The sequence below is a fragment of the Lycium barbarum genome, chromosome 11, assembly GCF_019175385.1.
Source record: "Lycium barbarum isolate Lr01 chromosome 11, ASM1917538v2, whole genome shotgun sequence".
Lineage (NCBI taxonomy): Eukaryota > Viridiplantae > Streptophyta > Magnoliopsida > Solanales > Solanaceae > Lycium > Lycium barbarum.
In genome coordinates, this window is record NC_083347.1 from 22,602,879 (window position 1) to 22,620,172 (window position 17,294).

Below are 17,294 nucleotides of genomic sequence, written 5' to 3' on the forward strand. Positions count from 1 at the left end.
TCTAAAATTAAATTAACTAATTTGAGACAAAATGAGTACATATTTATTTTAAATGTTTTTTTCGAAGTTTTAAAAATACGTATGGGCAAAGGGGTCCTAATAACAATTAAACAGAGGACAAAAAAGGAAATGGAAAGGACAAAATGTGAAAATTCAAAAAGAAAAAGATGCGTTATTTTCACGGCAAGGGTACATCAGGAACTAGGAAAAATAGTCTCATCTATAAATAAGTGAATAACCAATAAAATTGATACTCCGAAAATTTCTATCTTCCTTTGATTAATACAAGCCAAAGAATACAAGTGAAAAAAAAAATGTCGCAAGCAGCAGAGGAAGATAAGAAGCCAGCTGGTGGCGATCAGGTTCACATCAACCTTAAAGTGAAAGGACAGGTTTGCCCCTTTCTTCCATTTCCACATTCTCTATCAAAATCATAGGGTTTTGTTTTATATCATGTGTTAAATTTAGTAGGCGTTTCGCTAAAGAAATCATAGGGTTTTGTTTTATATCATGGGCCAAACGCGGATTGTCAAGTAAAGTGAAAAAAAGTCAAAAATTCAAATTGTCGTAGCCAAACAGGTCCTTAGTGTTTTTTTCGAAAATAGTTTTGTCGGATCGTGGTGTTGTCTATATGCCTGCTTGATTTGTTCGACTTTCTATATAGCTTCAGTTATCATGCTTTTGATCATATGTTTCAGTTGTTGTGTTTGTGTTTATGGCCAAATGTGTATTTTTTTTCCCTTCAAAAAGTGGTTATTTGAAAAAAAACATGGAGTGTTTGGCCAAAATTTTAGGAGAAAATAAGAGCCTGTTTGGATGAGCTTTTGGCTGATGACTTATAAGCCAAGAGCCATAAGTTCCTAACTTATGGTTTTTGGCTTAAAAATAAGTACTGAAAGATTTTTTTTTTTTTTTTAAATTTTACTCCAAACATTTTATAAGTGCTTAAAAGCTAGTATTTTGGTTTAGAAACACCTAAAATAAATCAGCAATTTGTGTTTAGCTACTCAATTTGAATATCATCAAACTTTTAAAAAGTGTTTTTAAGATCTATGTAATTGAAGGATCAACATGTACTGATCATCTACTTAGATCTATCTAAAATTTGTGTTGACTAGTTGTTACATCTACTTTTTTCTCTTAAATTGAATAGACACTTGCCAAAATTGAACTCAATTCAATCTAATACTTATCTAAGTTGAAGTAATTCAATGTTCCAATTAAATGTTTTGACTTTAATTTAATTTAAGAAAAAGAAGTGAATGTAACAAGTAGTCAATGATATGATTGACTTTAATTGAAACACTATATTACTTCAATCTAGATTAGGATTAGATTGAATTGAGTGAAGATTTTGGTAAGTGTTGAATCAATTTAAGGAAAAAAAAAAGTAGATATAACAAGTAGTCAATACAAATTTTTGACTTTAGTTGAAACATTAAGTTACTTCAACTTAGATAAGTATTAGATTAATTTGAGTTCCTATTTTGAAAAAACACTTTTGAAAATAAGCTGATTTTGGAAGCTTGGCCAAACATGCTATTAATTTGTTTGAGAACTCTTCAAAAATATTGAGGGATGTGTGTCAGTCACTCCAAATGTAGTGTATTTTTGGAGAATCCGACACGGGTGCGAAAATTAGTCTGTAAGCACTGAATCAAGTAGAAAATTTGTGTGAAACTGGATGATTAAGCAGTAACCTGATACTTTGGTCTCGGGGTCTTGTTATTGGTGCTTCGTAGATCTTATGATTAGTCTGGATGAAAATGAAGAAAGCTTATGAAATGTTTTTAGTGTGTCATTTGCAAAGAGTTTGGTTTATGTAGCATTATTTTTTGTAAAGTATGTATATATATATATATATATAGTGTAACTGTTGGTGTTCCTCTGCATTATGAATCAAGGTATCTGTGGTTATCAGATTATGTTTTAGAAAGAGTGGTTGTTATTTCCCCTAAAAACTTTTGCATCCATTTTGGGGTTGCAAAAGTGATTAATACCCGAAACTTACTAAGGCAGGTTTGTTGTGAACTGTGTCTGATCGGGTGGGCAAAAAGTAGTTGTTTGCTCCCTAGTTACTGGACCTAATTTGAATACATGTAAGCTATTGTTTGCTCTGATATAAAAAGCTGAATACATGTAAAATATTCGGTTTCCGGAACAATTTCTTTTCTCATGGGGATACCGCTCATTCTTCTTGTGGTGGGGAGGTAGGGCGGGATTATAGATGGTAAAGTAGTCACTTTGCTTCTGTAATTTTTCGTATTGAATTTGATATATTTTTATATTTTTGAGATTTGAACACATCTCTGTTTGATAGGGTATTAAAACAAAGGTAGAGGTCTAGCTTAACAGATAATGTTAGGATCATGACACTTTGATGTCTTCGTCATCAGTGGTAGGCTTTGCTGCTGCTTGTGTAAATTGCCTGTCAAGTAATGGTAGGCTTTGCTGCTGCTTGTGCAAATTGCGTGTCAAGTAGTGGTAGATATCTTTCCTTAGTCGTATCTATGTTGTTACCATATTAAAATTCTGTGTGATGGCTTTGCTGGTAAGGACATCCGGAACGGGAAGTGATCTTTTGTGTTGTATACTTTATCTGCTAGCTGTCCTCCGTGTTATGATCTTCAAATGGAAACCTACTTACCCTCTGCCTTCATATTTCTCTTTGTTTGCTGCTGATACAATTTGATCGAGAAATCTGGTGTCTTTGATGATTGATTCCGTCTTCCCTTGTCATCATTACGGTGATGGGCTGCCTGTCAATGATAAGTACCCTCTTGCCTGCTACAATGAATAGGACAATGGTGAGAGTATTACTGATTTAGTTTTCTATTTGTTGCAGGATGGTAATGAAGTCTTCTTTAGGATTAAAAGAAGCACCCAGCTTAAGAAACTCATGAATGCATATTGTGACCGGCAGTCGGTGGACTTCAATTCAATTGCATTCTTGTTTGATGGTCGCCGTCTTCGTGGAGAGCAGACTCCAGATGAGGTATCTGTCTCCCTCTCACGCACTGTCAGACCATATGTGCAGACACAAATTAGACAATAGGACATGAAAAATCTTATGTTCGTTTACCCTTGTGCTTTAGCAAAACTCTTGTGATTAATATTCTTGTTTCCTAACATATTTTCTTCCTTGCTTTAGCTGGAGATGGAGGACGGTGATGAAATTGATGCAATGCTGCATCAAACTGGAGGCTCAACTGTTTGAGGAGTCTCTTTTGTTTATGGACATAGTTTGTGCTTCTAGGTAGTATGACTTTAATGAATGTAGCTTTTGCTACTTTAGGACATGTAAGCATATATGAGTATGTGGTTTTTGCTTACGGACCAGCTTGTATGAACTTAACTACTACTATTACTTACTGTTGTAAGAAGATAACCTCGCTGTGAAATTAAAGTGTTGCTTGTTCTATCTATAAGCCATCTCATCAATAACCTTGTTTCCAGGAAGCATATCCAGATGAGATTGCGTGCAAGATCATCTCATGCTTTGATTAAAGCATGAATTTCCATCACTGATATCAGTTAGGCACAGCAGCAGCCTTGCTCTCAGTGGATGACTCCACGAGAAACAAGATGCTCTGGCCTTATAAAATCGTCTTCTAAAGTTATTTGTTTTTATTTGGGGTGCTTGAAGGGCTATGCTTAAATACGGATAATTAGCTAATTCTATATCACCTGCTGTATTTGCTTCAATTACACATGCGAATATAGTGAACTGATCATGGCTTATGTTTAACGTTCTTGAATACACATTGCATCATGCACTTTCAAGGTCTATTGATGCGTGGGTGCGCTCCCAACGTATAAGAGAAAGGGCAGGGAAAAGGGTGTATGGAGCTTTAATTCTGCACTGTCTGGAAAGAGGAAAGGAACAACCCATATTTAGCACCAAGTGAGCTTAATATTCAAGTTGTCTGTTACTTATAAACCCATTTTACAACGAAATGTAATGATCTCGACTTTCTACTTGTAATGATCTCTCCTTTCAGAATTTATCGCATCTCCTGCCTATCCAAAATAAGGTTCTCCATTAACCTGCAAATCACATAATTCAGAGCTTAACCTCGGTTATGAGACTGATAATACTTCTTCTGGTTAGAGGAATGCTAATTGTTTGATTAAGCTCTGGATTTTGGGCCCTCTCCTGGTCTTCCGTCTTTCATCATTTCTTTCACTTCTAAATCTCTTTGTTGTGTTACACCTTCCTTTTTAGGTCGCTAATTGGTCAGTGATACAATGAGTTTGAGATCTTGAATATATAAAAACTACATTGAGATAAGGATATTCAACAATAAACTTCTTTCAGAAGAACATCCTAAACTTTTTTATTTCCTTCCAAGTACCTTCAGTAGTTTGTTACAGTCTTAATTCAGTTTGAGTATCTATGCTTTAAAATCCATGGAGTATCCCTTTTTAAATCATTAGACCGTCTAATGTGCCGCAAACTACTAAAACTACATTTTTTTAAGGTTCATTTTTTCTTTTCGAAAAGTGAGATTTACTCATTGACGTATAAAATTTGTAGCCTCACCATTAGAGAGGATCCAATTTGACAATTATTTTCTCACTATCACGTCCCGCTTTAAGTATAATTTTATTTTGTGCTTTACACAACTGATACTAATTGATCGAGACTTTTTCTTTTGTCGCACAAGTTAATGTACTCAAAAATGTAAGGTTTGGGTCCACCATTTTATTTGACAAAAAGAAACTTCATAGGAGCATAATTAATATCAATTGTTATACAAAACAAAATGGAAGAAGTAACCGTCAGAAACATAGAAAAGTGAAATGCTAGGAAGCAGTCAATTGAATGCTTCTAACATCTGTACTTTGTATTTCAAAAAGCATCCTCATATACATTATCTACAAGAGATTTTCTGGTATGCTACAATCTCTGGATGGCAGCGGGGGACTAAAACGTTCAGGGGACGATCAAAAAGTAGATTGCTACAAAAACATCAGGGGCAACAGCCAAATAACCGAGCAATTTGATTTCCTATATGATGCTATTTTCCCTCGAAGAACTAGAGCATATCCTACATGCCGCCCATGGAAACTTCCTGGTCAGTGACGCAGTTAACTTTTGCTGTACATGTTAGAGGCACAGAGGTGTCTTTTTCATCAATCGATCTTTCTGAGTTTTCGCTGATGGTGCGCTTCTTCTGTATCCACCCACTGCACAAGTTCATAATCATTTGGCATGAAAATGGTGTTCAACACGATATTAAAGTTAATATATTTATGGCGGAAAAGTTCAGAAACTTAATCTAAAGCACAAATACTGGGCCAAGAATGTTCTGCAGCAACCACAACAACAACCCTTCCTAAAAGATAACAGAGATTTTATACCATTTGATAAATGGACTAGCAAATATGATCAACAAGACTCATAAGTCGATCTAAACTTACTGTGATTTGTGTTCCAGACGTTTGTGGACTGCGGCCACGTTCTGCAGGCCGTGACCTTTTCGCAGGGTGAGATAATATTTGTAAAAAATCACTCATATGATTATAGATACTGCAAATGTAATGTTTCAGCTTCAATCAGCCAATCCAAAATAAGAAGGTGCATCTCAGGAAAAATTTAACATAAACAGTTGGAAAATTATTAGTATTTCAGAGTTGCAATAGTTCAAAAAGTATCTAATTTGAAAGTACCCATAGCAGTTGACATTGTCTCAGAGAGACAAGTAAAATAGACATCCATACCTTAGCCGGTGTCTGTTGCAGGCTGTGAAGAAGGCAACAAAACCATAGAGAATACTTCGAAGAGCTTTGAAAATCTGTAAAAGTCAAAACTCAGAGAAACCTATGAGCACGAGAACTCTTAATAATTCTCATACTAAGCATAAAATGGCCACAAGTGAGCTACCTGAGAGAAAAGGTCATTCCAAAGAGTACGCCATATGGATACCCCACTGGCGCTGGATGACACTGTGGCCTCCACCTGAGAAGTGACTCGAACTATGCTACTCACGAACAGCCATGAATCCATAATGACTTCATAAATAGAAGCACATAAAAAGCCCAGTAGGCTAGACAAACCAAAGACCAGACGGATTGGAGCATACATTGTTTCCCACAGAATCCAGAAGATAGGGTAAAATAAATAAGTCACTGCAATTGAGAAAAAATCTGATGAGGAGAAAAAAAAAACACTCACACAGAGAGTAACAGAATCGGGATCATATTCAGCGGTTGCTCATATACTTACCGAGATTCCAAGCAAACGATATGATATACCAGAGAGGTAGTAATAAAATCTCAATAGTTTTTCCCACCAGAGTGTAAGAAGACCCGACCGTAAACCATAATACTGACAAGAAATCTTCTAGAATTTGTGCCAACATATTCGAGAAAGGAAGGAAGAATTCCACAAACTCAACAAGTGGACCTGCCATTGGCTGTGTGAGAACTGAGAAAAATGACCGAATAGTACGCATTGTCATGAGGAACCACTTGAACGCCTTCTGAAAATTGTGCAGAAATAGCATGGTCCCCAAGTATTGAATTCTTGATACCATTTCCCATGTTTCAATCCAATCAAAAAGTGGCCCGAACAAACTAGATGCTGTCGCTTTGAGTACAGGTACATTTTTGTATAGATCATAAAATCCAATCAGAACAGTAACTACAGAGATTATGACATATAAAAATCTTGCTAGAGGGCACATCCATGGGCGATAAATATGGCACAATACTGGATAGGACTGGAGAAATATGACCCATGAAGGAAGCCCAGCTTCCAGTAGTCTAAGCAACCGCAAGTCCGAAAGAATGATGTCTCTTAATTTGAAAGGGAAATCGCGATCATTAAACCGAAACAAAAGCAAAACATCCTTGTACTGGGAGGCTTCATCAACTACTTCAGACGTACTTCTGTAAGAGGGATCACCATGTAGTTGTGATTCAATAGTTTCAGAAAAGGGCTCCTCAGAGAGTATATCAACATTGAGTCGCATACTGATAGACTTCAAAAGTTTTCTTCTCTTATGAGGTCCATCAAGTGGAGTTGGTGTATGCAGAGAAGTTTCACCATTTTCTGTTGCAGGGTACGTACTGAAACTTCTAATTGAACTGCAAGGAGATTCATCCTCGTCACTTGAATTGGCAGCAGAAACATCACTGTCAGCCACATCAGAAGTCTCTCGAAAATTGTCTTGAGAATCATAAAATACCTCTCCTGTAAAAGGTTCCCGCAAATTTACAGGTAAGAATTTGCAAGCTTGGGGACCAAATATTTGTTTAATAAAGTGGTTTAAAACAAGTTCAATTGAAAGTGAAAAATCAGAATTACTGAATGAGAATTTTTTATCCTAGTAAGATGGTTGATGAAAGTCTTCTTAAAAGCCAATGGTATTTGCACTCACTATCCCAAGATAATAGTTGTTTTCCACTCCCAATCTAACTCTGTCTAGTTACCCAGACCAAGGGAAATTGGTCCATTTCTTCTAGGCACACTTAAAGAAAGAAATAAGTGGATCTCTGCATGCATAAACCAAAGTAAAGAAATTTCTTTATCGAATCAAATTAAGATGCATAGTATCAATATCATGTGAATAAAGGATACCTATAGTAGATTCCAAACACTCTTTCAGCAGAAGATGCTCGGTGTCAGTCCCAGAGAACCATGATGACATGCATCTAGCAGCTTGTGCTACACTATCAAATTCCCATCTTTTCATGAATTTTGTTTCTATGGCAAGTGATGTATCTGTCTGCCCAAGAGTTTAAAATAAGTGAGCAGCATACATTTTTAAGGTCAAACAACCAAAGGAACTGACTTATACCTGAAGTTCATTGAAATAATTTATACCACGAACATCATTCCACGCAACTTCAAACACAATGAACCCATACAATGTCCTATGCAATTTGCTATTCAAGATCAAAGAGTTTCTCAATTTCTTTACAGGTAATAATTCCCTCTTTCTGGACAATGTTGCAGCATCAATAAAGCGAAACCATCTTCTGACGTTTTCAGATTCTGATTCGCTCGTGCTTAATTCTTGACCGGATTTTATATCCAATATACCTCCACTCTCCTTCCTCTGCTTCCGCCCTCTAGTATTCGCAAATGGAGATAACCTTGACTGCATTTGAAAGAACAAAAGATTCCTAGTTATAAACATACACCCAAAAAAAAAAAAAAAAAGGGAAATTATGCACTACCAACCTTGGTAACCATCAATTGCCATAAGTGTGCAGGTTTAGAGACAAGATCTCTAAGCCATGGACGGTTGTCCACCAAGATATATAGTCTCTTACTCTCAGGGGCGAGGAAAACGTAAAGATGTGAAAGATAGGATTGCAAGTCCCTGTAAAATATAAAAGCAGCATCTGAATAACTGTTGAATAAATGGCCTTTTAGCAACTTACATAAAATGTAGAACTTATTAAATGAATTTCAACAGCTAAATCAAAATCTCCTTAGATACTTATTCTGCTACATGCAGATTAGTCAGCAAGGTGATTTTTTGCTTTGCCCAGCGACGACCTAGCATACATCTTACAGATTCATCCGAACCCAGTAGCTTTGGCTGGGATCCTATGTATGTTATCAGTTGGCCCCATCTTGTTCTCCTCATCAACACCAAGCATGAATCAGTTTGAACTGCCAAGACCCCTTTGTCAAAGTCCAAAAAAACTCTTATCTTTCACAACATATATCCTGCCTATTTAAAGCAAGTTGGATGCTAACTAACTCTTCCAACTTCCCACTAACTCACCACAAAGTTTTGTTTTTCACAAATTGAATGGCAGAGATATTATGCCACGATCAGAAACTGACAACCATCCCAACCCCCCCCCCCCCCCCCCCAAAAAAAAAAAAAAAAAAGAATGATGAGAACAAGAAGTTATTCACGGTAGAAAAACTAGAAATCATTAAGCAATGAAAATTCAAACTCTTTCACAATGTTTCCTGCTTAGCTCCACTTAAAAATATGCAACAAAGTTCCAATTTTTTCCCCAGATTTATTAGTAAGGCTGCAGGCAATGAACAAGACAAGTACAGGAAAGCCAAAAAAAAAAAAAAAAATCACCAAACTGAAAATTACATTTGCAGAAAGAAACAATTGCAAATGAACATTAAAAAAGCAATGAAGAAGAATTTAGTTACCCGATTTGCAAACTTGTCAAGGGAAAGAGACATTTGCCATAATCAATGCTCCCCATGAACCCCTGAAATTTGCTTCACCAATCACTGCTCCATCAAATTCAAAAAACACCAACAATTAAAACAACAACCCCACATGCTCCAATTCCTATAAAAACAACAATTGAATTCAAAAATTCGAATTACCAGAATGAAGGAGAAAAAAATTGGGATCAAGGAAATTCCATGAGAGATTAAACTGAGAAGAAAGAGAAGTGAAAAGGGTCAACTTTGAAGAAAATAATTCACCACGCGGCTTCTTCATAACAAGACACGTGTCAACGGCCAAGATTAAAAGCCGGCGACAAGAAGGCGATCAATGGGGCATTAAACACCCCACAAAGAGCATTGAAAAAACAAAACAAATTACAGCAGTATGTCAGTGATTCAATGCAAGCAACCCCCTTTATACATACATGTAATTACTCCAATCTATAGATACAGATAGGATTACATAATTGGGAAATGGGAAAGCATTTAAGAGAAAGGAAAGGAGATTATTATTGTTAATTGAAAAGAGGATTTGCTTAGCAGAGAAGGCAAAATGGTGGCAAGTTTAGGAATTGGACACGTTGGTTTGTTGAAGAAAATTGAATGAATTTGAACAAGGGAAGACGTGAATCAGTGAATTAAAATTGGAGGTTATCTTTTTCAGTTTGTTATTACGCCTTTTCGGGAAAACAAATAGCAAGAATGAATTGTATTTGTTGAGGGGTATAATGGTAAAATGGGGGCTGTGTATAATATAATATATACAGGGAAAAGGGACAAATGTATGCTCGCGCCAGCATCGTCCTTGTCAGCAAAGGCTAGGGGATTCTAGATTCCACAAACCAGTTTGATTTGGATAGGAATTGTGACTCAATTTTGCCTATTTTTACTTATCTATTAGACTAAAATTAAATTTTTACTTTTATTTGTCTACTTTAGCATATTAAAAGAAAGATAATTTTATTTTTTCTCTTTTGTCCTTAACATTAACTACTCATTCCTCAAATGATTTCCCAAGTTTATTGAATTTATACATCATTATTCATTAATATGGGTATTATGATCAAATATGCACTTCATTTACTGTTTGTTAAGAGACGTGCAAAGTCCATTGTGGACAAGTAAAAGTGAACAGAGTGAATAATTATTAATTTGGTATTTATATCAATACACATGAATTTAATTAATCTCAACATCAAAAATTAAATTTGATTCAAACCCGCCTAGAGTTCGTGGAAGGTATGGTATACACAAACCTTTTCACCACCTTTGTTTTTAGAGATATATGATCTTTTAATTGGATTTAATGATTTAATAATTAATAAGTTTTTACTATTTATTAATTTATTAAATGTTATGGAGATTATTATAATAAATTATTTAATTATTATTAATTTTAGAAATAAAATTTAGTTTTGTGATGGATTTAATCTTTTTACGTCAAAGTTTTGTGACCAATTTACAAAATTCGTCTTTAATTGAGACAGACTTTTCGTCACAAATATTTGTGATGAAGTCATTATTTTGTCAGAAATTTCTTACGACGAGTGAATATATAATTGCCGAGAATTTATTACAAATCTATCAAAAAAAATCAAATCACAATTATTATTTTCTTAAGTTATTATAATACTAGTTAATTTCAGCATAACTTATATGAGAATATACTATTATTTCATATGTAATAAAATGTGCGATAAGAATTCTTGTACGAATAATAATATGTGGATCAGAATTTAGAAACAGAAAAATGCCGTAGCCTAAATAACATACACATCACAATATATTATTCATCATTTCATAATTCTGGCAGTACTATTTGTTTCATAACAAATTTTACTATATTATTATTCACCGTATACGTAGGGAAAATTATATTCTGTGTCCATTTTTTAAAAATATTTACGCCGCGTAACTCATACTTTGTGTATAAACATTCGATTTAGCCCATATTTGGGTATAAACATCTTTTTATACATTGATATTCACTTTATACAAGTTTAATACATTATCTATAATACTTTTCCCAGGTATAATAAAAATACATTTTGTCAACGAAAAGCTAATCACACAAAACCTGTAAAACCTACATAATATATATTGTGTAGAAAAAAAAATTATATATATTATCAACATTAAGGAAAAGAGTTGGAAACTTGAAGTACCAGAGTTGGAAACTTGAAGTATCGAAGCAATGTTCCAGAAAAAAGATAAGGCTGTGATATAAGGGAGACGGGAGCATAAGGGAAAGCACAGAATGATTCTAGTGCTTGAAAGAAGGGAATGTGCCATCCATATTCTATACATTTCTATAAATCTATTCCCAAAGCTTCTGTTACGTTTTTCCTTTTGGAGTTCAAGTTTTGTATTTGATGATGTAAAAATATTTATACAAATTATGTACTCTATTTAATAGCATCGATTAGCAATCCTTTATACTCCCTCCGGTTAAAAAAATGGTCTACTTAGTTTTTTTTTTTTTTTCCTTTCAAAAAGAGTGTTCACTTATCAAATCAAGAAAGAATTAACCTACTTTTTTTAGATCTGCTCCTATTAATTGTTAAGTGACCAAATTTCGATACCTATTTAATTAGGGGCATTTTATCAAATTACCTATTTAGAAAAGTGCAAATGACTAGGTGAACATTCTTTTTGAATGTAAATGATAAATAACGTGTTTAGTTAGTACCGTAGTGTAAAACTTCTTAAACTATAAATGCACATAATTTAAATCTGTTTCCCGAATTGCACCAAACAATAAAGAGGTCTCCTTTGGATAACCTAGGAAGATTTACACACATACAATTTCATGGTGTGGTGAAATAGTCAATATCTATATATATTTCTTATATTCAGATACTTCCGCAATATATGATTTCATATATTTGATATCCAGGACTCATTGAACCGATTAATTAGTTTGCGTCGCATAAAAAACGTTTCCGACTAGGATCCCTTGGAAAATTTTATCCATCCACCACAATTTAGGCCATGTTCAAAAGTTACATTTGGACTTTTGTTTCTCACTTTGCTTAACATTATACTCCATATGCACCATAACAAGCAAAAGATCGAAAAATGTTATATTCAAGACGTCGAAGGGTTGAAATTGTCCCATCATCTTTCTCTCTTTATTTGTGCATTAAATCATTCTTAGATATATGTGCATTAAAATCATTCTTAGATGAGTAATGTTGCACATGGTGCATGTATTCTTTTTATAGGTAAAGAGTAATTGATTCAATTAATAATGGATGCCGTTGGAGAAATCCCAATAACAGTTAAGCATCGACTTCAATGATATGAGCTCAACCCTGTCAAATTTGTCAAGTAGTTGTGTAAAAGATTTGAAAAATCACTATGATAATATATTCTGTAGTGAATGCTAACCTAATCGGCATTAATGGAGAAACAATAATCAATATCCAATGGTTTATTCAATTCATTATTAAAACACTCTAATAGGGCAGCAGAAAGTAAAAGGGCTCTAAAAATGAAAATACACCCAAATGAAAAAGCATTTTCTATAGTGAAATATTTTCTCTTGTATATATAATCATCTTGATAAAATATGCATGCTTCTTTTAATCAGGATCCCAAAAATAATTTGCAATTTGCCCAAACGTGTCCTACTTAATTAGCCTTGGGGCCAATTTGTTCATTAATTATTCGAGGATCCTAAGAGAATATTATTAGCATTATTAGTCACCTTATTTTGAGCATTAACTTGTCAGTGCATAGCAATTGAATGTTGAGATTTGTGTAATTAATGATTGAACCTTAGCGTGTGATAAAATCAAGACTGCTAGATGAAATTTTTGTTACAGTGTGTTTGCAAACAAACACGAGATTTTCTTTAGTTTCGGCAAAATCTTTTCAAAACACTTCCTTGAACGTAGTATATCGTTTATTGGAGGAACTAATTAATAAATATAATATAGATAAAATCTATTTAACTTTTACTGTACAATATATATATATATATAACTGGTTGTTCATGTCCCAATTGATATTACCTCTGACCCTTTTTATCTGTCATTTAATTTTTGGCACGCCCATAAAAAATAAAATTAGTAACTAACTAATAATTATATATGCCTTCTTGGTGTAGCAAAGGAGAAACTTAAGAAATAAAATCTAATTAAAGTTCACTTGATTTTCTAGAATGACAAATATTCCCTCTATTTCAATATAAATTAATTTCTGTCAGTTTTCTACTTTCAAAAATATTAATTTTTTTTTTCTTCAAAATTATCCTTCTCTTTAATGGGTCTTCAAAAATCTAAACATTGACATATCTCTTGTTTTAAGAAAAATTTGGGAAGAAGTAAAAAAAAGTAATATTGATAAATTATCCTTTAATTAATGTCTTCAATTAATTTTCTTAAGGGGTGTGTCACATTCCAAAAGTTCATTTATTTTGAAATGGAGGGAACACTTGGTACTAAGTTTTTTTTTTTTGTTTTTTACTAAAGTAACAAAGAGGGTAGTACTTTTATTTTGAAATCAATCACGTCGCATAGTGTATTCATATAAAGTTATTTTTTTGATTTTTTATCGGATATCTAATTCTGACTTTAAATTTCATAATAAAAAGAGAAAACGATCCTTACCAAAATTTCACGCAAAAATCATTTAATTCTATACACGACGACGGCTAGGATTTAGCATTAAGGAAAGATCACAAGGATACCAATTCAAGTAAAATAACTTGAAATCTTCAAACATTCTTTGGTGGACGTTGTAGCTATGGTGGTAAGAAGGAAACTTCCAATCATAATATAGGATGCAAATAATCGTGTGACCATGTAGTGGGGTAGGTACAAAACTATTCAACTTCCATGGAAGAATGAATGTCACTTTGGCATAAAGTTTGATTCTGGTAATTATGCCTTTTTATGTGCATTTTGAACATGTCTACATTTTTGAGGTTTTAGAATTGACAGTTTCATACTTGCAACATTTTTTCCTGGATATGTAATACAAGAAAATTCATTCTTCTCAACAGACTTCCTTAAATGGTTTTTCCTTTTTTTTTTTTTTTCCTTCAAATATTTTTGTTTTGGTTTGTTCTCCCAATTAACTTGCGTCATGTGCCGCCCCCCCCCCCCCTCCCCCCCACCACATTCATTTATCTTTTCAGGGGAAACTTACACCTGGTAGTGTTTGATGTTAATTGATGAAAAATGCATATAGAAGAAATGTAGATTTGATATAAATATTAAGCGTGAGTAAATATTTTTTTCTTCCCAAGGCATGCTTTTTTTTTAAAAAAAAATGTTTTTATTATATAAGGGGTAGGGGAAGGAGAAATGAGGAGGGGATTATAATGTGGGGATTCGAACCCTCACCACCAAGGTGAAAGTTCAGGTAGCCAATCAACTGAGCTACTAGATCCCTACCTTCCTAAGGCATGCGATTCACATTTCTTACAAATTTTTTCTTCTCCATTATTTGAATGAGAAGAATTTTGAAGGAATTAGATTATGCAGTGGTCACACGGTCTAGTCGTTATGTATGAAAGTTACAGAATGAGAACGAGAGTTGATTCACTATGTGTGAGTGGGAGATGAAGGAAATATTTAGAGTCACCCATGTGGATCGAACCTTGAAAATAAAGTAAATAAAATTAAAAGAGAAAAATAAGAAGAGACACAACTATTAGTAATACGTGTGTCATTTAAATAAGAAGTGTCTTGTTTAAATATGACTCCTCTTCTAATTTAACCTTAACTTTTCCTTCTATAAGAGAAAAAGAAAACTCTTTTCTTCCTCCTAAGGGTGTCAAGTGGGCCGGGCCAGCCCGAACCCGGCCCGCCACCGGCCCGGCCCAAGCCCACTAATAGGTGTAAGGGCCTGGGCTAGGTAGGTTTTATTAGGGGGCTGGGCCGGACAAGGTGGACAGCCCACCAGCCCGGCCCGGCCCACTTCAAATTTTAAAAAAAAAAGTATTACATTTATTACTAATAATAAGTATTTTAAAAACATTGTATCCCAATAAAATAGTTGTAGCTATAATTGTGGGATTCTTAAAATTTTGGAAGCAAATATATGAAATATTTATTAATTATTCAAACCATAGTTAGAATCTTACTTTAGTTAATTAAAACTTAACCATTAATTTTAACTCATGTAATGTGTCTCTTATTCAAGTAAGAACTTGAGAAAAATGGAGACAATAAAAATGAAGAGGAATCGAATTCGTTAATATTTAATTGCTACTAAATGAAAAATAATTTACCTCTGAAATTGCTGATGCGTGAAATAAATCAAATACCCCTTTTAAGTTACTATCTTGCTGTTGGCTTACACAAGTTCAAAAATATTTCAATAGGTTATACAGTATACTATATAATAATATAAACTATTAGTTATATATATAATAATATATTAATATAATCTTATTAGTTTCAAATATTTTATATATAATAATAATTAAATATTTTTTAGCATATTGAAATGTCTCCACCGATGATGGAGACGTGACAATCTGCACATGACATTAGGACTTAGGATCAGATGAGATAATTAAATTAAGAACTTTGGTTTAGTATCAAAACTCATGTGCATTGTTCCCATTTAGTTCCCATTTAGATGAGTAGGAAATTTAGAGAAAGAGGAGAGTAGGGAATTGTAAGATAATATGGAGAAGAATGAATGGTATTTATAGTTTGAAAATAGGGCCAAAGTATAATTTAAGGAACTTGAAGGTTAAAATAAAGTTGATAACAACTAGATTTTAAAGTATTAAACTTAATAAATTTTAGCATTAGATTTTTTTTTTAAAATAATTAAAATCCGGCTCGGCCCACTAACTAAAACCCGGCTCGGCCCACTAACTAAAACCCGGCCCGGCCCACTAACTAAAACTTGGCCCGACCCACTAACTAAAACCTAGCCCGGCCCACTAACTAAAACTTGGCCCGACCCACTAACTAAAACCTAGCCCGGCCCACTAACGGGCCCGGTTAGCCCGACGTGTAGCCCCTATCCGAGGTGGGATGGGCCGGACACCCTTTCCCTCTCCAAGCCCGGCCCCCAGCCCGGCCCACTTAACTTACGGCCCGGCCCCGACCCGGCCCCTTGTGGCCCACATTTAAATGGCCCGGCCCGGCCCACTTGACACCCCTGCTTCCTCCCAAAAGGTGCTCTACGGAAGATTCAAAAATGAAAGGTAGCGATCTTCTACGAATATTGAAATGTCTTATGTAACTAAGGTACGATCATAGACTGTGGCTTTTTCGGTGTAGTTCGTGTTTCATAAACATGTGATTACACTACTCAACTAGTGAATTCAATGATCTTAGATGAACTATGTGTTCTTATGGATTATATGTTTTCCTTCCATCAATATGGAACACATTGAAGAATCTAGCAATATATCTATGATTACAAGACAAACTTCGTTGCAGATCATCATATAGTAAGCAAAATTAAAAATTATACATATAAACTTGAATTTTTTCTAAATTCACTAATCTAATTTAGAAAACTAGGACAACCCGTGATCTTTATCAATTTTCTTAAACTTGAATTTATATATTGGTCAATAGAGAGATAGTAAGATTTTTTTCCACCTTTGACCTCATACTTTTTAGATTTCTTAATTACATAACGAATCAAGGAAGGAAAAAAAAAGAAGAAGAAAAAATAGTGAAAATTGAACTTACATCTATTGACACCTAATATATAGAAAATTTTCACAAATACCACCAAAGTTACAAGAAAAGTACTTGCATTCCTGGACCTCATACTTAGCTTAAACTTTTAAATAAAAAATCTGAACCTCCTATAGTTAAATATAATAATTAATGAGCATGATTAAAGGTAAAAAGCATAGGCTAGCTATAGCATCAAATTTCAACTTTTATTTGGCACATGGTAACTAGTAGTGGACAACATAGATGACAATAACAGCTTTGTAATTTTTAAATAAAATAAAATAAAGAAAAGAGAAAAAGACAACGCATGAGAACCTAAAAAGAAACTACTGCTACTCCTAAAAGTGAAAAAAGCAGTGAGATTTTCAATTTCCAGGAAGTTCAGAAAAATTTGGATCCAATTATTACCAAAAAGGATATTTTTTTGGATAAGAGGCGCCGCTACGCGTATGTCGTTTTTTCCACATATA

At 34.0% G+C, this 17,294-nt stretch overlaps 2 protein-coding genes across 9 annotated transcripts; one reads left to right on the top strand and one right to left on the bottom strand.

Annotated features, from left to right (window-relative positions):
- Nucleotides 1–233: 233 nt before the first annotated feature.
- Nucleotides 234–3,428, top strand: LOC132616634 (small ubiquitin-related modifier 1). Its single transcript, XM_060331184.1, has 3 exons — nt 234–392; nt 2,846–2,995; nt 3,152–3,428. Exons 1-3 carry the CDS (start codon nt 315–317, stop codon nt 3,215–3,217), a joined length of 294 nt encoding a protein of 97 aa, XP_060187167.1. The 5' UTR covers nt 234–314; the 3' UTR covers nt 3,218–3,428.
- A 1,363-nt stretch (nt 3,429–4,791) lies between these two features.
- LOC132620415 (uncharacterized) lies at nt 4,792–9,870 on the bottom strand. 8 transcript variants are annotated; one of them, XM_060335081.1, is made up of 11 exons: nt 9,589–9,868; nt 9,320–9,371; nt 9,137–9,220; nt 8,192–8,333; nt 7,806–8,108; nt 7,586–7,733; nt 6,230–7,198; nt 5,888–6,132; nt 5,725–5,798; nt 5,425–5,533; nt 4,792–5,190 (listed from the first exon to the last, which is right to left on the bottom strand). In XM_060335081.1, exons 3-11 carry the CDS (start codon nt 9,190–9,192, stop codon nt 5,137–5,139), a joined length of 2,100 nt encoding a protein of 699 aa, XP_060191064.1. In that variant the 5' UTR covers nt 9,193–9,220; nt 9,320–9,371; nt 9,589–9,868; the 3' UTR covers nt 4,792–5,136. The 8 variants fall into 8 exon arrangements, with proteins under 8 accessions (XP_060191064.1, XP_060191066.1, XP_060191067.1 ...); XM_060335083.1 differs by adding an exon at nt 8,529–8,629 and having other exon boundaries at nt 9,320–9,868; XM_060335084.1 differs by adding an exon at nt 8,522–8,629 and having other exon boundaries at nt 9,320–9,868.
- Between the last annotated feature and the right edge of the window lie 7,424 nt (nt 9,871–17,294).

Excerpts from the sequence above, each read along its gene's own strand:
- LOC132616634 (XM_060331184.1), top strand. The coding sequence starts at position 315 with ATGTCGCAAGCAGCAGAGGAAGATAAGAAGCCAGCTGGTGGCGATCAG. Across the intron at positions 393-2,845 it reads ACCTTAAAGTGAAAGGACAG|GATGGTAATGAAGTCTTCTT; the intron begins GTTTGCCCCTTT and ends TATTTGTTGCAG. Across the intron at positions 2,996-3,151 it reads GAGAGCAGACTCCAGATGAG|CTGGAGATGGAGGACGGTGA; the intron begins GTATCTGTCTCC and ends TCCTTGCTTTAG.
- LOC132620415 (XM_060335081.1), bottom strand. The coding sequence starts at position 9,192 with ATGGGGAGCATTGATTATGGCAAATGTCTCTTTCCCTTGACAAGTTTG. Across the intron at positions 8,109-8,191 it reads GGCAATTGATGGTTACCAAG|TCAAGGTTATCTCCATTTGC; the intron begins GTTGGTAGTGCA and ends TTTCAAATGCAG. Across the intron at positions 5,799-5,887 it reads GGAATGACCTTTTCTCTCAG|ATTTTCAAAGCTCTTCGAAG; the intron begins GTAGCTCACTTG and ends TGACTTTTACAG.